The sequence below is a fragment of the Populus alba genome, chromosome 17 (assembly GCF_005239225.2).
Source record: "Populus alba chromosome 17, ASM523922v2, whole genome shotgun sequence".
In the NCBI taxonomy this organism is placed as follows: Eukaryota; Viridiplantae; Streptophyta; class Magnoliopsida; order Malpighiales; family Salicaceae; genus Populus; species Populus alba.
Window position 1 is genome coordinate 552,286 of NC_133300.1, and position 23,865 is coordinate 576,150.

The 23,865-nt window shown below is 34.2% G+C and overlaps 4 protein-coding genes across 4 annotated transcripts; 2 read left to right on the plus strand and 2 right to left on the minus strand.

The window, feature by feature from the left end:
- The first annotated feature begins 308 nt into the window (after positions 1 to 308).
- On the plus strand, positions 309 to 2,079 carry LOC118029662 (polygalacturonase). Its single transcript, XM_035033559.2, has 4 exons — positions 309 to 810; positions 919 to 1,208; positions 1,290 to 1,518; positions 1,619 to 2,079. The coding sequence occupies exons 1-4, from the start codon at positions 358 to 360 to the stop codon at positions 1,835 to 1,837; spliced, it is 1,191 nt and encodes a 396-aa protein (XP_034889450.1). The 5' UTR covers positions 309 to 357; the 3' UTR covers positions 1,838 to 2,079.
- Positions 1,753 to 8,425, minus strand: LOC118029665 (2-alkenal reductase (NADP(+)-dependent)). Its single transcript, XM_035033564.2, has 4 exons — positions 8,059 to 8,425; positions 7,565 to 7,742; positions 6,871 to 7,037; positions 1,753 to 1,841 (listed from the first exon to the last, which is right to left on the minus strand). The coding sequence occupies exons 1-4, from the start codon at positions 8,296 to 8,298 to the stop codon at positions 1,824 to 1,826; spliced, it is 603 nt and encodes a 200-aa protein (XP_034889455.1). The 5' UTR covers positions 8,299 to 8,425; the 3' UTR covers positions 1,753 to 1,823.
- A 3,551-nt stretch (positions 8,426 to 11,976) lies between these two features.
- LOC118029663 (2-alkenal reductase (NADP(+)-dependent)) lies at positions 11,977 to 14,012 on the minus strand. Its single transcript, XM_035033560.2, is given in 6 exon segments — positions 11,977 to 12,212; positions 12,214 to 12,541; positions 12,944 to 13,026; positions 13,273 to 13,439; positions 13,518 to 13,695; positions 13,812 to 14,012. Coding segments are annotated over 6 exon segments (1,005 nt in total). The 5' UTR covers positions 14,010 to 14,012; the 3' UTR covers positions 11,977 to 12,161.
- Positions 14,013 to 20,943: 6,931 nt separating this feature from the next.
- LOC118029636 (probably inactive leucine-rich repeat receptor-like protein kinase At5g48380) lies at positions 20,944 to 22,219 on the plus strand. Its single transcript, XM_073405877.1, has 3 exons — positions 20,944 to 21,043; positions 21,158 to 21,195; positions 21,257 to 22,219. The coding sequence occupies exons 1-3, from the start codon at positions 20,944 to 20,946 to the stop codon at positions 22,217 to 22,219; spliced, it is 1,101 nt and encodes a 366-aa protein (XP_073261978.1).
- Positions 22,220 to 23,865: the final 1,646 nt, after the last annotated feature.

Sequence of the window (23,865 nt, forward strand, 5' to 3'; positions counted from 1 at the left end):
TATGTTTACCTGTTATTAATTTATACTTTAATTGACATAAATTTATTTTAAAACTATTCTAACAATAAATTTATTTTATATTTATTTTTTTTAAAAATTGATTTATTTTATCATGAGAAATTAATCAATATGAATGCATTAATAGCATTCGTTATTTTATTTTATTTTTCCAATAAAAGATGAACATATGGATTTTGCCTTATATTTTCAAATATCCAATAGTAAATCTCCACATGCATTCTATATCCAAACTTCCTATAAATACCACCTTCAGCTGCTTCAGATTCCCATCTCTCCATTTCAACTTATACTCATCACTTGCATCTTTTCAAATATTATCCGATACCAAAAAGATCAATGGCAGGCCTTCCACTTCCAATGATCCCTCATCCTATTACCCTTTTCTTCATCGTTTTCTTTGCGTTCTCACCTTCAGCAAAGGCAGCGCAATTTAGTGTGTTAAGTTATGGTGCCAAACCTGATGGAAAAACCGACTCAACCAAGGCCTTTGCTGCTGCTTGGGCACATGCATGTGCCTCACCACAACCAGCCACAATTTCTGTTCCTAAAGGGAGTTTCTCTTTAGGTCAAGTGAGGTTTCAGGGTCCTTGCAAGAACCGTGCTATCTTGCTACGTATAGATGGCACCCTGGTCGCACCATCAGATTATAAGGTCATTGGCAACGCTAAAAACTGGCTAATCTTTGAGCATGTTAATGGGGTTACTGTATCTGGAGGGACTCTTGATGGCCAGGGTGCTGGACTGTGGTCTTGCAAGAATTCCGGCAATGGTTGCCCTAGAGGCGCAACGGTATGATAATAAAGCACATGCATGCAATATTCTGGTCAGTAGACTAGAGATAGATCGATGTTATATTTTCATGGTCTTAATTTTCTTGTTGATTTATTTACTGTGCAGTCACTTGAGTTTACCAATTCAAACAATATTGCAATCACCGGATTGGCGTCATTAAATAGCCAGTTGTTTCACATTGTCATCAATGGTTGCCAAAACGTCAAAGTGCAAGGAGTCAAAGTCTCTGCCGCCGGAAACAGCCCTAACACGGATGGCATTCACGTTCAATCATCAACTGGTGTCACGATATTGAATTCTAGGATTGGAACAGGTGACGACTGTGTATCGATTGGCCCCGGCACCTCAAGTTTGTGGATTGAAAATGTGGCATGTGGACCTGGCCATGGAATCAGGTAGATAAGAAATTATAACATCAACTATAAGTTCATATCAATTGTCATCTGCTCCTAATGTTTAATGTGTTGATATTGTAGCATTGGAAGTTTAGGCAAAGAATCCCAAGAGGCTGGTGTGCAAAATGTGACAGTAAAGACAACTACATTTACCGGTACACAAAATGGACTGAGAATTAAGTCTTGGGGAAGGCCTAGCAATGGTTTTGCTAGAGATATTCTTTTCCAACACGCAGTCATGAATAATGTCCAGAATCCCATTGTAATAGACCAAAACTATTGCCCCGGCGAGAAGAACTGCCCTGGCCAGGTACAGCCAAATCTATTGTCTTTACCGTTCTTTTCATATCTTGAAAGCTAACATCCAAAACATACATAAATCTTGCTGTGTTTTTCTGTACATTAAACAGGTTTCTGGTGTGAAAATAAGTGATGTGACCTACCAGGACATTCATGGATCATCAGCAACAGAAGTGGCGGTGAAATTTGATTGTAGCAAAAAATATCCATGCACTGGGATCAAATTAGAAGATGTAAAGCTCACCTACAAGAATCAGCCAGCTGAAGCATCATGCAGCAATGCTGGTGGAGTTGCTTCAGGACTTGTTCAGCCCACTAGCTGTCTATAAGAGCCTGATTAAAGAGGGAATATATAGTTGATCAAGCAAAAAAAAATAAATTATTACGTAGCACATATAGTATATATACATATACAAATGGGATATTTTCTCTCTGTCTTAGCTTTAAAAACAATGTAATACGTCCGTAGCTCATGAAGCGAGCTTATTTGCTTGATCTTGAGGCTCGTCTCAGCCCGACGACGAGACTTAAAATGAGTTAATTTGTTTTGTTAAATAAATTATTACGTGCTAGACAATCAACATGAACCAATACAATATTTTAAGAAAATTGCTTTCAATTAATAAAACTAGAACTAAATTATATATATTTTTTTACATCACAAATATAACATAGAACATAAATCAAAACAAACTATCAGGCTTAAACATATAAAAACATAACATGAAAAGATAAAATTTAAAACAAAATCAAGAACCCAAAAAAATAACTATTCAATAAATAAATAAAAAACTACACTCATCAATATTGTAGTAGTCAATAGTGTTGGTGAGTCTAGCATAATAGTGAATGCAATAATATACCAGTAGTAAATTATGAAATTGAAAAATAAGTTGTGATACCTAAACAAATAATTGTTAAGCTACAAAACTGAGTTTTCATAGGTGCATAGAATCAAATTAATATCTTTGATTGTAATATACCAAATATTATTGCAGATTACAGTGTGAAGAATCTCAGATACTGATCATAAATATTCACATTGTAAGAAAATATTTTATTGATTAAAAACCAAGGGCTACTCCTACAACTATTTGGAATGACAAGCCCGTCTCTACTAGGTGTAAGTTCTGATTTATGAGACAGGCCCATATTCTAAAAATGTGGAATGACAAGCCCGTCTCCTTCCAAATTGACAGGCCCATATTCTAAAAGAAAATCCTGTGAGGCTACTGGTCAGCACTTAGATCATGATTAACACTACAATCAGCACTTACATCATCAGCAAATCAACAGTACTTCGAATAAAATAAAATAATTGCCGTAGGTGACAAGGTTCATAGCAAAGAAAACAAAATATCCACGGGTAGCAGTAATCCATTTTCAATTGTCTACTGCCTTACTACGGGAGTGAAGATGAACACAGGAAAAATTGGATCCTTCTTTCAAGTAAAAAAACAAGCTTATCAAGATCAACTATCTATCTCATGTAATAAAATAAAATAAAATAAAATAATTGCCGTAGGTGACAAGGTTCATAGCAAAGAAAACAAAATATCCACGGGTAGCAGTAGTCACAAACCTCTACTACAATTGTCTACTGCCATAACCAACTAGACTACTAGGAAATATCCCACCACAAATTGAGGCCCTCCTTTTCAAGCAACATTTCTGGTGAAATCCCATCAAGTATTGCCAGTTTATCTTCCTTGAATGTTCTAAAACTAGACCATAACCAACTAATAGGAAATATCCCACCACAAATTGAGGCCCTCCTTTTCGATTGACAGGCCCATATTCTAAAAGAAAATCTTGCGAGGCTACAATCAGCACTGACATCATCGGCAAATAAACAGTACTTCGGATAATATCTACAATCTTGTGCTTGCAATTGACTTTTCAACAAGATCTAGCTAATGCATGTCTATATAATGGTTTGCCTGTTGCAACCTTGTAGATCATCAGCAATATTTCAAATTAATCTAAGAACATTAGCACAAGACATGGCTAGTGATCATCGTGTTGGTGGGGTGGAAGTGATCAGCAACAAACAGGTGATCCTCAAGGACTATGTGAGTGGTTTTCCAAGAGAATCAAACCTGTACCTGACGATAGTGCTGCAGCTATATATATATTGCTGTAAAATTAATGTTATCCTTTTGCGCATGTGTTAATAAAATTCTGCGCATGCTGTCAACTTTCCATTTTGTAAGGTTCCCTTGAATACTTCAGCTTCCATGCTTTGAATTTCTTGACTGGGAAGCTCTCAACAGATCGAAATCAAGAAAACGTTTATGTTCTAATTTTAGGAAAGATTAATTTATAATTACAGTGATAGCAAATTAATTCATTAGGTTCTGATGGAGATGAGAGATTTGCAAAGGTGCTAATTGTGAAGGGATGAGCCACGTCAACTTTTGAGTTGAAAAATTATATAATTTCATGAGTCAAATATATTTATTATTCTGAATAACTATAAAAACTCAAAAACTCGGTAATATCAATTAAAATAAAGTTAAATTATGATTTTTATAATTATCGTACGTGTGTGGTGTCGCGACGATCGTCCACCACCCTCATTAGGTGCGTTATTTCTACGTATTCCGGCAAGTAGGGTAGACAATGAATTCTTATCTCTTATCAGTGAACAAAATGGAATGGGAGTCGCCACCTAGTATTTTGGTCATTAGAAACACTAACTGGTCGCAGAGATCAGGTACGGAGACTGGTTACGTAAAGGGAAAGTATTAGCACTCCAAATACGTCTTACCTAAGGTAAGCTGCATTGTTTTATTGGCTGATAAAAATCTAAAGTCTTGTCATGTTGGTCCGTCTATGGTTCAAGAAAATTCATTTTCAGTAAGGAGGTTCTTATCTTATAGGGAAAAACCTAACCGGTCTAATGTCTATAACAAAACTATCATTTTAATATCATGAATACGTTTTACGTATAAATTCGTAATCCTAGATATTAAAACAAAACAAAATATTTTTTTGATTTTTTAGGGTGACTTTAATACCAATATTTTTTTTCATGCATAGGGTCGAGTTCTCGTGACTTTAATAAACTTGTTATTAAAGTCAAAATGCATGCTAATATATATATATATATATTTGAAGTTTTCTTTGTTGTATGAGAATACAATATGATTTCTTTTTTAGCTTTGAAAGACCGGGCCGTATGCATGAAAACAAAAATATTTTGTTTTAAAAACCGGTTATTTTAATACCAAATTTGTATCTTTACGATATAAAAATACAGACGGATATTAATCAAAATGGCATAAAACAAATACGTGGGGAAATCGCAATTTCTTCAAAAATAAATTTTTTTGAAACAAAATAAAAAAATGAAATGAACTGGGCTAGACCCGGCTCAATTGTCGGGGCTTGGCCTATATTGACCCAGCTACAAGGCTGGACTCAGCCCAGCCGCGTGGGCTGGGCTGATGTTATGGCCCAACAAACAAACGACTAGTTACTGTGCTGAGCACAATAACCAGCTAAATGTATTTAGATAGTTACTGTGCTCAGCACAGTAACTATTTAATTATTTGCTGCAGAACGTGAGTCACGTTCTGCATGCAAATGAAAGAAAGGAAAGAGTAAATAAACTAGGGGTAGCGGGGGTGAGGAGGTTACCTAGAGTGGTGAGGCAGTCTTCGACCAGCTTTCTAAATAGCAATGAGTGTTTGTCTTTTGTATAATAACTTATTCTTCAAGCAGGTTTGCAATTCCAAGTTTTATTGTGTTCTAGACTTTGAAAAGCAACAGCGCCAGATTAGATCGATTTGTGTTTTTCCTGTTTTATTTGGCACTGCTTCTCGGTCTAATCTGATGCCGTTTCTTTTTAAAGTCTGGAACACAATAAAACTTGGAATTGCAAACCTGCTTGAAGAATAAGTTATTATACAAAAGACTAAAAAGCTCTTTTCTAGTTAGAAAGCTGGTCGAAGGCTGCCAAATGGCAAGCAAAATATATTAACTAGAAGAGCCAGAAAAAGATGATACATGAATGTTCTATTCGATAGGTTCCTGGGAGTTTCAGTGTCACACAAATCTTAGGCACCATGAAAAAGGGGGTGTTTCTTGCATCCAAACATATTCTTCTCTTGAAAGATTACTCTTCTAATAATGTGCCAATGAGGATCTAAGTTCGTAAGTAGCCTACAAGTAAATGCTTCTAATCAGTTTCCAAAAAATGACGTCTGAAAACACAAGACTTACAGAAAACACTAGAATTTGACAAAGATTTTACATCCTTTTGTCCATAGGAAATTTTAAGGTTAGTCCTTTTGTCCATATGAATTTTCTGTCGTCCCATTACTTGGAAGTTGCAATGAACAGGTATCTGGACATCCAGTTACTTTTACAATACTCTGTCTATTTCATGGTTAGAAGCTTGTAAAAAATCTTGACTGCATCTAGGGATAAAATTTTGTTGGACAAGGATATTGTTTTACTTGTTTTTTTTCTTTCAGTCTGAATTTTAGGGAAAAACACGGATAGCATGTAGTTCAGTAAGTGAGAGATATGGTGCTGAGTAGTTCTGTATTCTGTCCTAGATCTGTTCTGAATACATATTTTCATGGTCTGCATCAACTCCCTAGGCTTCCCATTACTATTTCCAATATTGTATATGCTTACCTTTTTCGTGCATGACAAAGTAGGTGAACTTGCAAGTTATCAGAGGATGAAATGGCTCTCCCTTTGTGTCATGGAAGTTAAATAGATAATTGTCATCCTAGTGTTTATTCTTCTGTCAAAGTGAAGCAAGCAATCTCATTAATTATCTTCTTTTTTATTTTTGTTTTCTTGACCTTCATTTCTCCTGTCCTCCTCTCGTTTCTGTAATATAAGGTTGATTTGTTGAAGAATAAGTTTGGCTTTGATGATGCTTTCAACTACAAAGAAGAGCTGGACTTGGATGCAGCTTTGAAAAGGTTAGCGGTACAATTTGCTTAAACTGGACCTGTGGTGGTAAAATGGAACCCTACTAAAAAAAAAATTATATATAGCTGTAAGATGTTAGGAAAAAAAAACCTGTAACATCTGTTTCAAGCTGTGAAAGAAGGCATCTTAAACTGGTTAAAGAAAGAGCTGGTGGATTTTGTATGGTCTGTTTTATTGCCTTGAAATTCCTATTCACTGGGCCATGGTAAAGGATTCACATGATATTCCAGTGGTGCAAGGGAGTCTTTTTATTTATTTATAATAACTTATTCTTCAAGCAGGTTTGCAATTCCAAGTTTTATTGTGTTCCAGACTTTAAAAAGAAACAGCATCAGATTAGACCGAGAAGCAGTGCCAAATAAAACAGGAAAAACACAAATAACCATAAACATTCATCAAGGAGACATACCTTGTCTTTGCTTCCAGCACTTCCAACAACAAAGCAACCTAACAACTTCGCAAACTGCCCGACAAGCTGACCAACTGCACCAGAGGCTGCTGATATGAAAACAAACTCCCCTTTCTTTGGAAAGCATATTTCATAGAAGCCAGCATAAGCAGTCATGCCCGGCATTCCTAGAAGAAGAAATCATAATGGAAACCAATGATAGTTATGGTAATATCTATATCAGCAGTGTCTCACTCTAGTTGCCCTGAACCTTGTGAGGTTAAGAACAACAGCCAGTATCGTGAAATCATTTTCTGAGATCATTGACCATGCCTAATGAAGAATCAAGACAAAGAAGCATCTGAAGAGATAAAAGGCAAGCATGTCTACTCTCAGGATATAATGTATCACATTTTAGCCAACAAATTAATATCCTGACATGACTAGAAAATCAATAACAGCCCTACACCATGCACACTATAAGAAGTGGGTCTCATTTCTCTTGAGCCACATATCATCATCAACGTAATCATAACAAATGTAAGCTTCCCACACCCCATTCAACTCAAACTTTACAGAGTTCCAAACACAATAGTTTAGTTTTCTAGAATTCTCAAAAAATCAAACAAAAAATTAAAAAATTCAATCAACTTATTAGCACCAACAATGATCTGATTTCATAAATAGAACAGTTACAAAAGCCGAAAAGGCTTACCAAGAATTCCAGTATAATAGGAAAGGGGCACATCTTTGTCATGGATTTTAAATAGTGTCTCTGTTGCTGTAATCAGACTGTACTCTTCCCATCCAGTGATTCCCCAAATGAAGTCCCCCTTCTTATAATCCGGATGCCTTGAATCCAAAACTTTAGCCACTCCACGCCCACTAATAGGCTACATTCATACAAATTCCAAGCAAAAAAAATTTCACATCTAACTTCAGTGACACACAACCAACAAAATCTATTAGTTTATGAGCTAAAGTAAGCTATTCTCTCCATAATTTCTATCCACTTCAAAGCAAGTAAATTTACACAAAACATCCACAAAAGCTACAGCTTCATTGTGTAATTAAGAACAAAACCATGTTACAAAATTAATTACAAAAACTCAATTGCTGAAAAAAATTGAAAAATGCAATCTTTACTTCAAAACATGCTAAAAGCAAGAGAAACAGTGATAAAACTCAAATGGATCTAAGGTAACTCACCGAACCAGGCTTCAAGGGAGAAAAATAAGAGCCCTGAAAATTACTCATTCGGTTTCTCATGTAAGGATCACAAGACAAGTAAAGATTTTTTACAAGAACACCGTTAGTACAATCTTCTGGGACCTTGAGTTTGATAGTACTGGTAGCGATGTACATGTCTGACTCTTTAAGAACACCAAGCACGTAGTCCTTGAAGATCACTTGCTTGTTGCTCACCACTTCACCATCATCACTCTCCATTTTTCACTTCACAGTTGTTGCTTCAGTTTGTTTCTGCAATGTAGACAGAGGAGAGTGGTTTGTTGATGGACAACATGGACGACTGGTCATAGGAGTGATGTTTTAGGTGGGCGATTTTAAGGATAAGTTATCTTTTCCTAATATTTCTGTGTTAAATATACAAATACTCTCAAATATACGATGGGGTAAAACAAAAACCACACTGTGTGTATTAAATAATCAAACACTTTAAGAAATATAATATTAGTAGATAATCAACTATTTTGCATATATAATATCTTAAACTTTTGATTAAAAGATAAGAAGGTATCGAATCCTAAATATCGAGCGTGTTTTATAGCAATTTGCATGGTAAAACTGATGGTTTTACGCAGCTAGCATTACGTTGTTGATAGGATTATTTAAATGAATATATATATAATATATATATATTATATATATATATATATATATTTATAAAATTATAAAATTATAAAATTGATAATTTTTTAAAAAAATTTTATAATGTTAATATGTTGATGATAAAAATAAAATAAATTTTTTTAAATTTTTTTTTAATATATTTAAAATAAAAAAATATTTCAAAAAAACCGGCTTGAAATATAATATCAACCACGATCTTAGTGAACAAACGGAGTGTGAGACAAAATCAAATGACTATCAAGTAATAATTTATTTATTTATTTGTTTTAAGATAAAGAAGAGTATTGGGACCACACATCACATCATCCCCCATGTTCCACTCGTTTGCGTCAAACTGAGGCTTTGACTTTGTAACTTCGATTAGTTAGCGTTGAGCTTAGGCTTTGTGCTATGGTTATCCTACTCGCCAACACCTACCGACCTGAGTTCCTATATATACATGGCAGGGAACACATAGTCCCACCCACCTTGCAACATCTTTGATTCCAGATCCTACTTTCTTCTAGCTTTTCTATTTTCCTTGACATCTAGCCCTGTGATACGTATGTTCTTGAATTTCTTTGCGATCTGTTCCATCTCATCCCTTCTCTTCTCCTGAACATCAATCAAACTTCTTATCCCTTCTGTCTTGTCTTGTCCTGTCCTGGAACATAAATCAAACGCTACTTGAATATTCAGGTTGCATAAGAGGATGGAATTGAAGTTCGTAGAACCTGTGGCCAAGAATGGAAAGGAATTGGCTAAAGTTAATGAAGAGGATGTTGCGTCGGAGTTTAAAAGATGGGAAAACGCTGTGGTTGCTTATTTTCTTGGCCATGATTCAACCTTCGGTCCACCTTCTTTCAACAAGTTTATCAACAATCTAATCGACTCGGAGTGGAGAAAATATGGGAATGTTAAGGTATATTCTCAAGGGTCAGGAGTCTTTGTCTTGGATTTTGAATCTGCTCGTGGCAAGGAGTTGGCATTGAGTGAGGGTCCGAGGTTTTATGATGGTAGTAGACCTTTTATTTTAAAGCCATGGAGTCGTGATATGAGCTTGGAAATCAAAGAGTTGAAGTCAGCACCGATTTGGATTAAGTTACCGAATCTGAGGTTGCATCTGTGGTCTCCTGAGGCACTTAGTAAGATTGCAAGTCTGGTGGGCAGACCATTGTTTGCTGATACAGTAACAGCATCAAGAGAGACATTGCGCTTCGCAAGAGTTTGTGTCGAAGTGGATTTTGAGAAGATGTTACCTGATTCAGTCACCATTGAGGATGACAAGGGCTACAGCTATGATCAAAAGGTTGAGTATGAATGGCAGCCCACATCTAGATGCTCCTTTTGTCTGCACCTTGGGCATTCTGATTCTTGTCCAAGACGCAAAACGACTTTCCCATGCTCGAGCTGCAAGGAATATGGACGTTTCTGCTTTAAGCGAAGCTGTGGCCCTCCCAGGATTCTGTTTGGGACAGCACAAGGTGCTGCAAATACTTCGTCTAAGACAGCATTCGGTTCAACTCCTGCAATGTTTGGTGATGAAGCCCCAGTCTTTGGTGCAAACTTTTCGTCCACTCCAGCATTTGGTTCAACTCCTGCTTCAACATTTGGTTCCACTCTGTTTAGTACAACTGCTCCTGGTGCTTACAGTCCAGATGATGATGCAAGGACTTCAATGTCTACTCCAGCATTTGGTTCAGCGCTTCCTGCTGAATAAATTTCAATTTACCAATCTCCAAGCACAGTAATTTGATTTTGAAATTTGTCGAAAAGAAAATAAGGAATTATTTTTTCAAACCTATTTGTTATCTCAAAACAGTGTTTTGAATTTCATAAACAGAACCTTCAGAGTAGATTAAGGCACATCTTGGACATGAATTGCGATTAGTGTCTGTGTTTCTGTAGTAAGACTATATTGTTCTTGAAATTTGTATGTCTTGAATCCAATCCTTTAGCAACTCCTCGCCCACCCGTAGGCTGCATTTGCATGATTTCAAGCATCCAAGTGTCGTCACCAATTAATTCAGTAACCACACAAACACACATAAGAAACCCAATCATTCTACAACATGAATTCATCTAGACTCTTTAAAATTACCACCTTCTTGACTCTTAGCCATTTCAGTCCTGTAATTTGACACAAGACTTGCATAAGAATCTGATAGCTTCACTTCAAAGTAGCATTAAAATTAATCCCATGTCACAAAACGGGCGTACAGAATCCAAATTCTTACTTGAAAGGCAATAGAAACAGAGATAAAACTCATAAAATTCTTTACAAGAATCCCATTCTTACATTCTGGTTCTGGGACCTCGAGTTTTATGGTACCTAGTTGTCACATTCATGTCTTATCTTTAAGATGACCAACCACATAGTCTTTAAAGATCACTCTCCATTGTTGCTCACTACTTCACCATCACTCTTCATTGCTTAATGTTAGATTTCCCTGTTCCTTCCTGCACTCCCTCCCCTTGAATATTGCTTAGTTTCTTCAGAAAATATCAAATCCAGATATTGTGTAGTCCATGCTTGAACTAGAATATCTTAGTGGAATTAGTGCAAGACAATGTCATAAATGAACTTTGATCTTTTGCCAGTACCTTCCTCTAAATTCCTCTTGGAAAGATGAGAAACAAGATCTTAGAAAACAACCACATCTAACAAAAACAACTTTCAAAAAACCTTAATTACAATTTTTTTTGCAAGAAATGAGAAAAAGATTCAATCTTTACTTCAAAAATTCTAAAAGGGGAAAGAAAGAAACAAAAACTCAAATGAGTGCGAACTTAACTGGCCATACCATGCTTAAAGAGAGGTGTTTTTGAGCCTTGGAGGTTTCTCATTCAGTTTCCCATGCAAGGATCACACGAGCAGAAAGAGAAGCATTGTTCACTGTTGCTTCATTCTCAGTGACAGAAGACAGAGAAGCATCGTGTTTTAACAGTTGACTTGCATAGACAACTTGCCATATGTGAATACTGAATGCAGTTGGCAGAGAGATTTTGAAGTTTAAGTTGCATTTTAGTCTCTCTATTTTGAGGTGGTTTAAATTTGAATATCTCTGTGTTCTAAAACGTGGTTGCCATACCATTCAATGGAGATGGAAAACTGGTGGCTGGCTTGAAAACATTTTCAGAGCATTTGCACAATGGTTACGGTATTTTAAAAGGATTTAAATTATATAATTTACACTATTTTAAAAAATTGAGCGTCTAAATATAAATGGCACTCTACCTATGTTTGATGTCTTTTTTCATCAAATCCCGACTTAGTTCACAAATAAACCCAGCTTAGAACAAACCTATATTGATCAATTTCTGGGTAAACCCGTCAAGCCGAGTTGTGTCTAAATATATAAAAAAGTCCAACCACATTATTGATTACATTTAACTTGTAAGAGAAAGAGGATGCATACGATTCTCAATGGTCCATGAGAACGCTACAATTAGGTTGCTTGTTATTCTCTAGCAACTATAACAACTTTCTTTCCAAGATTGCTGCTATTAAAAAAGTCCGACAAGAGCAGCTGGACAGCTCTCAAGAGCTTCAGATATGTCTTCCATATACACAATCTTCCCTTCTCTAATGCAAGGCAACATGAAGTCCAGGAACTTGGGAAAGAGGTGAAAGTAATCAGTGACAACAAATCCTTCCAAGCGAAGGCGCTTGTAAATGATGTTCATCATGTTCTTTATGCCTTCAGGCTCATCCAGTGTGTACTGTGAAATCATTCCACAGTGAGCAATGCGGCCATTAAGTTTCATGTTGAGTAGCACAGCATCAAGCATTTTGCCCCCAACATTGTCAAAGCAAATGTCAATGCCTCCAGGAAAGTGCCTGCAACGAATCGACGCGAAAACAACAGCAAGAACTTGTCGATTGAGTTTTTTGAAGCTCACATTTCTTTAGATTGATAATATGGTGAGTGGGTAGCTCCATGGAGGTTTATAACATGGTGAGTGGGTAGTTGGAGCAGGGCAGGCTGGTTTTTAATTGATTATGCATCACACAAATATCCTTTAATGGGGATCTTTTATCCAAGGTCTTAACGCTTTCAAGACAGGGAGATATTATAGCATAAGACCATGCATATCAAGGATATATTCTGAAAGCTAAGTCTTGTTGCTTTGAGGTGTGATATACCTAATTTTTTAAAAGCTATCTCTGTAGGAAGAAGATGGATGGCCAAGAAGCATGCACAATCATATATATCAAGCACAGATAAAGGCAAAACCTGACCTTTTCAACGTGTCATCCAGGTTTTTCTCTTCTTTATAATTGAATGCCTCATCAAATCCCAGCTTGTTCTTCAGCAAATCAACCTTATATAAGAAATTAGAAGAAAGAAACAGCAAATTGTTGAAACTGGGTAATTTGAATGGCAAACAGAAAGAAAACTAGTGATCATGACAACAAAAGAAAAGATCAGGTTAAAGAAAAGCTGATGTTCTGCTACAAATGGATGTGCTCTTGATAGGATATATATGAGAAGTTGGAAATCACTATAAAAAATCCATGGAAAGTTCAGGCCAGCAGACCCGATGTTAATGTCATGAAAAATGAAATACCTTTTCTTGACTTCCTGCACTGCCAACCACATAGCAGCCCGTCAATTTTGCTAGCTGCCCGACAAGCTGCCCTACTGCCCCAAATGCCGAAGAAATGAAAACAGTCTCTCCTTTCTTAGGAGCACAGAACTCATAAAAACCAACATAAGCTGTCAAACCAGGCATACCTATGGAGAAGACACAAAAACACCTTTAGGGCTCCAAAATCTTTCAGGAGTTTGCTGATCAAATTCTTGAAAACTTACCAAGAACTCCCAGATAGTAAGATAAGGGTACATCTGAGTGTTGGATTTTAAAGAGAGTTTCAGGTTCTGTAATCAAACTGTACTCTTCCCATCCAGTTGTTCCCCAAACAAGATCGCCCTTTTGGAAATCAGAGTGTCCAGATTCAAGAACTCTACCCACTCCATAACTGGCCATCACCTGCAAAAAAAATTTCTCAGCAGAAAAGGGTCAGCCTGTTACTTCACAATCCTGGAAATTTGAGTCTGGCCGTCTGTTTATGAAAGGAAGAGAAGAAAGGAAGATGTAAGACTTACAGAACCAGGGGAATAGGAAGAGAAGTAGCCAGGTTTTTCGATCTTCGTGGATCGAATATACTGGTAAGGATCAATGGAGAGGTAAAGAACCTTCACAAGAACTGCATTTGAACCTTGTGGTACTTTCAATTCTATACTTTCAGTTGTCAGATGAAGGTCTGATTCTTTTGGGGAACCTTTGATGTAGTCTTTGAGCATCAACTTCTTTGTTTTCTCACAACATTTTCCAGCACCACCATCAGTCTCCATTGATAATAGCAACTCTAATCAAATCCTGTTAATCTATCTTGAAACTAATGAAAAGAGACTTGTTTATCTGCTGATATGAGCTGCGAAGCAGCCACATGTCAGTCATGACCTCATTATTAAACAAAAACACTAAAAAATATTCATTAATTTTATATGTTATCACACTTTTAAACTATTTGTATCGAGATTATTATAATGTATATTGTCACACGTGCGGCATTCCAACGATTATTCTCTTTAATCGGAATAGTTGAGAATAATATAAGAGACAAGTTCTATAAGGATGATAAATTTTTTATTTTTTATCGGTAAAAAAAAAAAATAAGAGTTGTTATTTAATATTTTGATTATTAAAAAATTATAATTAGTTTTGAAGTTTGAAAAAATAGATTTATTATGTAAAGAATTAGTATCTTAAATATGTCTTTTTTAAGATAAGTTAGTTTATTTATTTTTTTAACTGTTGGCTTGTTTAAAAGTTGGAAAAAAAAAATTTAAAATTATTTTTAATATTAACATATTAAAATAAATTTAAAAATACTAAAAATTATTAATTTAAAATAAAAAAATTAATTTTTTAAAAAATATTTTTAAAATAAAAAACAAATAGGATTAGCCGACCGAAGTTTTGCTGAGAGGTCGCCCTCTTTATACTCATCTTTCACGCTCTGTCATGTCCACATGCTCAGTACTTGAAGGTAAATGGAAGAGTCTTCAGCCACGCTGTTAGCTTTTCGATGCTTATCTCATCACTTCTATTTATACTGTCTTTGTTTATTTTTATATTTTAAAAATATTTTTTAAAAAAAATATTTTTTTATTTATTTTAAATTAATTTTATTTTAGATTTTTAAAATTTTTTTTATGTATTATTGTTAAAAATAATTTTTAATGTATTTTCGAGAAAGTATATTTTGAAAAATAACAGCTACCACAATAATCAACACTAGCCAATGTTTTTTAAAGAATATATATTGTTTTTAATAATGTGTTGATGTTAATAATAAATTTTTAAAAATAAAAAAATTATTTTATATATTTTTAAGAAAAAAAATATTTTGAAAAATAACTCCTACCACAATGTTAAACACTATCTAAATGTGTTTTTACATTGTAGTAATTTTTATGATTGCGATTTAAAAATATAATTTTTTTAAAAAAATATTTTTAGATATGATTTTGAAAAAAATAATTTAAAAAATATATTTAATTAAAACTATCCTACGTAGATTCTCTGAATCTTAACTTGGTATATGAAATTGATATGAGGGTTAGCAAGTTGTTTTTTATCCAGAGATACACAATTAATAAAATAAACATTAGATATCTATTATTAAATATAAAGGAAAAGCATCGCTAGTGATCATAGAGTTGGTGGTGAGGAAGTGATAAGCAAGAAGCAAGTGATTCTCAAGGACTATACTCATGTTTTAAAAAATATTTAAAAAAAATTAAATTTTTATATATTTTTATTAATTTTAAATTAATATGTTTTTAGTATTTTTAAATCATTTTAATATATTGATATAAAAAATAATTTAAAAAAAAATAAAAAAATATCATTAATATACATTTTGATACAAAAATTTATTTGAAAAGCAACCACAACCACCATCACCTTACAAAACAAGCTCATATATAAATATTCAAAACCGTATATCCGTACTAGCTGATCCCCGGTAAGTCCTTGATGGATATTTGGAACGAAATCAGCTAGTTTTTATCCCCTAAGACTTGTGTGCACGTTAATTACTCTTATCCTTCACCCAAAAAAAGTGATATTAAGAAAGCACAAAATTAATACAAGATGTACGGGAAGCTGGGTATGCGTTAACAGCAACTCCTAGTTACAGCTCAATCAATGCCTGAGAAGAAAAAGATTGCCCTGAAACGGTGTTACAGACGTGAAACCAAACATCCTTTTGCGAAAGGATTCTGTCTTTGGGTGGGTGAAAAGCCTTTGACACCGTGTTCTGTTGATAACTCAGAGATTCTCCTTACGAAGAATCTGTTGTGGGAATGAACAGGATAAACATCTTTGATTTGATGCTGCAGGTTGCAGTATGAAAATATTTTGGTGGTTAAACAAGAAGGAAGGGGTATTGGACTCCTACAACCATTAGATATGACAGGCCCATCTTTATTAGCTGTAAGTCTCGATTTATTTAACAGGCCCATGTTCTCAAAATTTTGAGGCCCTCCTTTCAAATCGATAATATTTATCACATAATTTTTTTTTTTCACATATCTTGACATAAATACTAGTTTTATAGCCTGAATAATTTTTTTATTTTTTTTTAAAATATCTTATGATTATTAAAATAAGTTAACAAAAAACATATCAAAATAGTATGCTCTTGTTATTTGTGATTCAAAGCTAAAAAAACCCTTAAATATGATAAAATCATGTTCAAAACCTATGCATAAAATTTAAGAATAAAAAAACAATTTGAATCTAATTTTCAATGAAAAATGCGTTATTTGTATTATTAATAGATTTTTGGATCCAAATAAACCTTTGGATATTCTTTCCCTAAAATGATGAGATTTTAAGTTTTATACTATCTAAATTACGATTTAAACCATTGAGATCATCAAAATTTTTCCTTGTCTTAAATCTCTATATGGCCGAAATCTACAATCAAAGTCTCTCCTTTGTCGTGTATTGTATAAAAGATTTTGGTATGTACGATACTTTCTTCCATCATCTTCCTCATTATCATTGGAGTTTTAAGCTATATTTTTATCTGAAGAAAAAAAGTGCTTATCTAGTAGACCTTTTAATCTCTTTTCCCTTACTATTAGAAATATCATGTTTACTAATCATTTCATCACTCAATTTATCCATCTTTCTCATCAAAACCTCCAACTGATCTTGTCTTTTATAAGATCCTTTTTATAAATCCATAGGATCGATATATAACATAATATAAAATAAATAAATTATAAAGCATAATTCTCAAAATAAGAGTTTTGTTAATAAAATTTAACTATTTAATGATTTAGAGTAATCATTTAGGGATCTAATTCCTAAGAACTTCTTTATTATAAGAACTAAATTATAGATTTCATAAGAAAACAACAATAAAAGAAAATCAAATAAAGACCAATTTATAAATGAAAATAAAATATAGAAGCTAAAATAGTTTTTTTAAGAAATTACAAGAGCTGAAAGGAAACCTTATCAATTCTTAGTGTATAATTTGTCCACTTGTCCCTTGCATTACCTTAGCGGATTCTTCCATGCAATGTTATCGTACTGATCGAATACTTTTTTTTTTAAAAAATATATTAATAAATATTTTTTTTATAATTTTTTTCTTAAAATCAACATATCAAAATAATTAAACATAATATTATAAAAGCTTTTAAATAAAAATATCAAGGCCAACAGTGTTTACGAGATACAATCACTCAATATTCATCGAATATTATAACACAAAGCAGCCCTTGTATTTTTAAGGAGTACGATTCACAATTAATTTTATATTATTCGGAACGAGATATTCTGAATCTTTTACTCGCTGGTCCTTTTTAATTTTAATAATATTTCTTAATTAGAAAGCGTCGAGACCTTTCTTAATTAAATATCAAAATAAGGATTATGGCAGTTCAGAATAATAGAATTTATTAGTTATGAAATTAGTTAACCTTTTTATTTATATATAAATGACAAAATACGATGGTAATTATAAGGATTACAACATTGAAATAATTCTATATTAATTTTTTTATTTAGATATATACATTCTATACATTCTATAATATGCCCTCTCAAGTTAAGAGTAAGGGATCGACCCGAAACTTGAATCGAAAAGCAGTAAAAGATGTAACAGGAAGCAATTTAGTGAAGATATCTACAAGTTGATCTCGAGAAGGGACAAAACGAATCTAAATCTCTTTCTTGGCAACGTGGTCGCGGACAAAGTGATAATCCACTTCAACATGCTTAGTACAGGCATGGAAGATAGGATTTGCGGAGAGATAGGTTGCGCCAAGGTTATCACACCAAATAGTAGGAGCAGAAACTGAGGGAACCTGTAGATCTGTTAACAAGTATTGAAGCCAAATGACTTAAGCAGTACCATCTGCAAGGGCTTTATACCCAGCCTCAGTAAAAAAGCGAGCAATTGTGCGTTGCTTGCCGGATTTTCAAGAAATCGGCGTCTGACAAAAAAAGACAAGATAGCCACCCGTAAACTTGCGATCATCAATACTACTAGCTCAATTTACATCTGTAAATCCATGTAGAGCAAAAGAGGAGCATTGAGTAATATAAAAACTATAAAATGTTGTACCTTTAAGATATTATAGAATACGCTTAACAACGACCCAATAAAAATCTGTTGGAACATGCATAAACTGACCTAAGATATTGTGCAAATACACTTGCTAGTACTAATCCATTTACTATAAGTTTAGAATTTTTATTTGAAGAATATCATATTATTTTTACAATCATCAAAAATAAATTAAAACGTCATGATAGAAATAAGCATAAAACATCTTTTCCCCCAAAAAAATATGATTAGAGGTCATCATAAGAATTTATTAAAGTTGAGAAGAAACCGAGTTTAATACCAAGTGATGTAAAATTAATTTAAGCAGTACAATAACAGACATATTATTGCATAAACCTATTTATAAAATTTAAGAATAATTTTTTTTGTGAATCTATTAGTATTATTAATAAAAAAATATACTAACAATGCATTTTTTGACTTGAATAAAAAAGACTAACAAATCAATGCACCTTTAATTTCTTTGTGGTCTCAACGTGCTCAATAAAGAAATGAAAAATAAAGGTTATGAATAATTTACTTGATTTTTAAGAATTTAATTCCTAAATCAGTGATAAGGAATTAAATTTAATGACTTTGCACACGATCTTTTATCTCAAGAGCATCTTTGTTCATGTAATATTCAGCTAAAATTAATACACAAAACTCCCATTTAAAGTTTGGTAGGCAGGCGTCCATAAATAAAAAATAAATATTGAGTGCAAAATCATTTTATTGTAATAATTTATCATGAATAAGGTTTTCTCACCCTAACATATTTTTCCTAAATTTAAATCATTGAAGTTTTTATTAATACTTATTTTAATTATCATCATCAAATTAAATAAAAATAAATCTTCAAAACATAGATGTGAAAACCGACAAAGTTTTACTTAAAATTATATGGAAGCAATCATTAAAAGGAGTTGATATTAAAGTTGATGAAGTTCTCCTTCTTTGTTTTTTCTCACTTTTTTAGTTTAAACTTCGTAATCACAATTAAAAAGAGTTATTAAATATATTAAGTATTATTAAAATTGCTCGGATTAAAGATTTAATCTCATATAACATTTAAGTTGACTGACGTGCAAATACTTGTATTGAAAAAAAAAAAAAAAGAAGAAAAATAAGTCTATATTAATTTAATTGACAAAAAACTTATAAATCAGGACTTAACTTTTTCATGCAAATTAGGGGTCCTATAGGGCCATATTCCATTCTCTCTTTAATTACGTGTCCCATAAACTTGGAATTTGATGTGGGAAGACTCGACTTTAGGCCAGAGAACAGGCTGACCGGCTGGATCCAACTCAGCCCATATTGATTGGACTCGATTTGATATCAAAAAAAAAAAATAATAAATATTGAGTTCTGCTAAAAAACAAATATTGAGTTCAAAATCATTTTAGTGTAATAATTTATCATGAATGAGGTCTGCTCACCCTAGCATGTTTTCCCTAAATTTAAATCATTAAAATTTTTAATTATTAATACTTATTATAATTATCATCATCAAATTAACTAAAAATAAATCTTCAAAACATAGATGAGAAAACCAAAAATTTTTTTACTTTAAATTATATGGAAGCAATCATTAAAATTAAGGAGTTGATATGAAAGTTGAGGAAGTTTTCCTTCTTTGTTTGTTTGTTTGTTTTTGTTTTTTTTTTTTAAGATTAAACTTCAAAATCATAATTGAAAAGAATTATTAAATATACTAAGTATTATTAAAATTGCTCGGATTAAAAATTTGATCTCAATTAATATTTAAGTTGACTGACGTGCTAATACTTCTATTGACAAGAAAAAAAGAAGAAAAATAAGTCGAGACAAATAACTTATAAATAAGGACTTAACTTTTTTGACTAATTTGTTTTCCCACACTTTCGTGGAAATTGTAGTCCCATAAACTTGGATTTTGAGGCAGGAGACTTGGCGTTTTGACTTTAAAACGTGTTACACACATGCATGACATGGCATGATTTCATGGTATGGTTCAACTCGTCTTGTAAAGAATTAGTTTATTTTATTTTATGATATTGACAGTGTTATAATTAAAGTTCAGTGTTTTTGGGATTCTTTCAATTTTATATCAATTTTTTTAAGCGGTTTTCGAGTCACTAATTCCAACTAATCCTTCTTGAACGATCTCTTGTTTTATTTTATTTTATTTTCAATTCAATTTTATTTTTAAGTAGGCTTTTATGATTCTTATTTCTCATTTTTGTTCATTCCAACCATTCCATTGTAGTCAAGTATTGCCAATTTATCTTTCTTAAACGATCTAAAACTCGACAACAACAAGCTAACAGGTCATATCCCACTAGAAATTGGCCTTCTCGATCGGATCTGTTACTAACAATCGATTATCAGGACCAGTGCCAACTAATATTCCAGCAGACAGCTTTGCGAACAACACAGGACTCTGTGGGAAGCCTTTGAAAAGCTGCTCAATTCATCAAATGAAGTTTGATTACTCATTCAAAAGTGGTTTTGTGATTGGTTATGTAGTTTTTTCAACTGCAGTTGCAATTTTTTTTGCATCCTACTGTGTACCATGGGTTTATATGGGAGAGAGGGGAAAAAAAATCACAATATCAGAAATGATGATGTTGATGGTGAAGAGGAAGCAAAAGATAACAGATGATGATCATGCAGGCAGCTCCTCAACAGTAGGTCTCTTGGAGGAAGGAATTAAAGAGGGTACTACTCTTTAAGATTCAAATCTTTTTTTATTTTAGTTTTGTTAGTTTTTATTTTTTTATTCCTTATTCAAGTCTTGAGCAAAAGCAGTTCAGTTTTTACTTCCAATTACAGGATGCTTATCCACACAAGACCCTGAATTCTTGAAGCTGGTTTAATTTCAATGTATATATATGTTCTTCAGTACTAATAGATTGAGATTTCTGTCCACAGATTTCCATGTTGGAGAAGAGGGTTACAAGAATGAGCTACGCAGATCTTAAAGATGCAACCGATAATTTCAGTGAGAACAATGTCATCGGACAGGGAAAGATGGGGATGCTGTACAAGGCATCATTGCCTAATGGTTATGTCCTTGCAGTTAAGAAGTTGCATGACTCTCAGTTCCTTGAAGAACAATCTATATCCGAGTTGAAGATACTTGGTTCATTGAGACATATCAACGTACTTCCACTGTTGGGGTTTTGCGTTGAGTCAAACCAAAGGTTTCTGGTTTACAAATATATGCCAAATGGTAACCTTTATGATTGGCTACATCCCATGGAAGAAGGTCAGGAAAAAGCTATGGAATGGGGTGTGAGGGTTAAAGTCGCCGTCGGATTAGCAAGAGGCATGGCATGGCTTCATCAGAACTGTCATACCGTCAAAATAATCCATCTTGACATTAGCTCAAAATGCATATTACTTGATCAGAACTTCCAGCCCAAGTTATCAAATTTTGGAGAGGCAATGCTCGTGAGTTCGACCTGCGCTTCCTCCGTAAATAGTGAGTTTTGGGAGATGGCATTTGTGAAGGAAGATGTGCATGGATTTGGAGTTGTGCTTCTTGAGATGATTACTGGGGTGGATCCTAGCAACATGACTGCTTCCTCAAACAATGTTCTTAATGAATGGATTGGCCATCTTTCGAGCAGTTCGGATTTTCATGGCGCGGTAGACAAGTCTCTGATCGGGAAAGGATTTGACGCTGAGATCATTCAGCTGCTTAAAGTTGCATGTGCCTGTGTTGATCCCATTCCAGATCGAAGACCGATAATGGTTCAAGTGTACGAAGACATAAAAGCAATAAGGGAGAGATGTGACCTAGTAGATGAGTCATCGATGCTAACGCAACCTGAAATTTTCCCTGCTACTCCAGAAAAATCTGTGGAGATTGAAATGGCAGAATTCCAATGAAAACACAGGACAAACGAAAAGCAAGTCTGCATTTTCTAGTTTCTATCATGCTTTGGTGTAATGAACCAATATTGTACACAATATGATAGCTTTTGAGAACAAATCTCCAGAAATTTTACTGTGGTTCAAATTATTATTATTTTAGAATAAATTACTATATATAGCATGTTAGCAATAATATTTAATCACTAAAATATAACAACAGATAGCGACGAGTTCTTAAGGTTAAATCATATGGAAGCATCCATTCTCGCTAGTCGAGACCTGCGGTGTGTTCCATGAACTTGGATTACGGGAAACTTGCTTTTTGACATGAAGAAATAGACTGTCGAATCTTTATTTATTTCCAAACTTGTCGTTTCTTGGACACTTCAAAGCAGACTCGGAAACATGCAGCAACGACTTTTCACAAGATCTTTTGGCTCAAGAGCATCTTCCTTTTTTTCATGGAATATTCTGATATGTGCAGCAGATCCCTTCACCATGCAACCATGACATGCACGCAGTCCACCTTCGCCAGGCACGTCTGCACTCAATCACATAACAGTGAAGGATAAATACCCGATTCCGATTGTGGATGAGCTCTTGGATGAGCTGCATGGTGCCAGGTTTTTTACAAAACTGGATATACGTTCGAGGTACCACCAAATTCGGGTTCAGGAGTCAGACATCCAGAAAACAGCTTTCCGCACACATGAAGGACACTATGAATTTGTAGTAATGCCGTTCGGTCTTACGAACGCCCCAGCTACTTTCCAGAGTCTCATAAACGATTTGTTCAGGCCTTATCTTCGCAAGTATATTATTGTGTTCTTCGACGATATTTTGATTTACTCTAAAAATTGGGATGAACATGTTTCACATATCATTAGTGTTCTAACCATTTTGTCCAGTAACAGTTTGTATGTCAAGAAATCAAAATGTCAGTTTGGAGTATCACAGGTGAATTATTTGGGCCATGTCATATCAGAGAAAGGAGTCGAGGTTGATCCTTCCAAGATTCAGGCAGTGGTTGATTGGCCTGAGCCTACAACAGTGAAGGGTGTGCGTGGCTTCTTGGGGTTGGTAGGGTATTATAGAAAATTTATCAGTGGCTTTGGCAATATTGCAGCACCATTGACTCATTGTTTAGGCAAGGAAGGATTTCGTTGGGGAATAAATGAGTCCACAGCCTTCAACAAACTTAAACAGGCCTTGACTTCACTTCCTGTTCTACGATTGCCTGATTTTTCTCAGCGTTTCTTCATTGAATGTGATGCTTGTGGTACTGGAATAGGCGCTATTCTTATTCAACAAAGTCAGCCTATTGCATTCTTTAGTGAGGCATTGAAGGGTTCATCTTTGGCACTCTCCACTTACGAAAAAGAGATGTTGTCCATTGTCAAAGCCATCCGTAAGTGGCGACCTTATCTTCTGGGGCGACCCTTCACTGTTTGGACTGATCACAAGAGCCTCAAGTTTCTTTTGGAACAACGCATCACAACTCCTGCACAAACTCATTGGCTTCCGAAACTCCTCGGTTATGATTATGTGGTGGAATACAAAAAGGGCCCTGAAAACAAAGGTGCTGATGCACTGTCCAGGAAAGTCGAGATCAACTTTATGGCAGTTTCCTTGCCTCAGCCCGATTGGTGGATGCGTCTGCA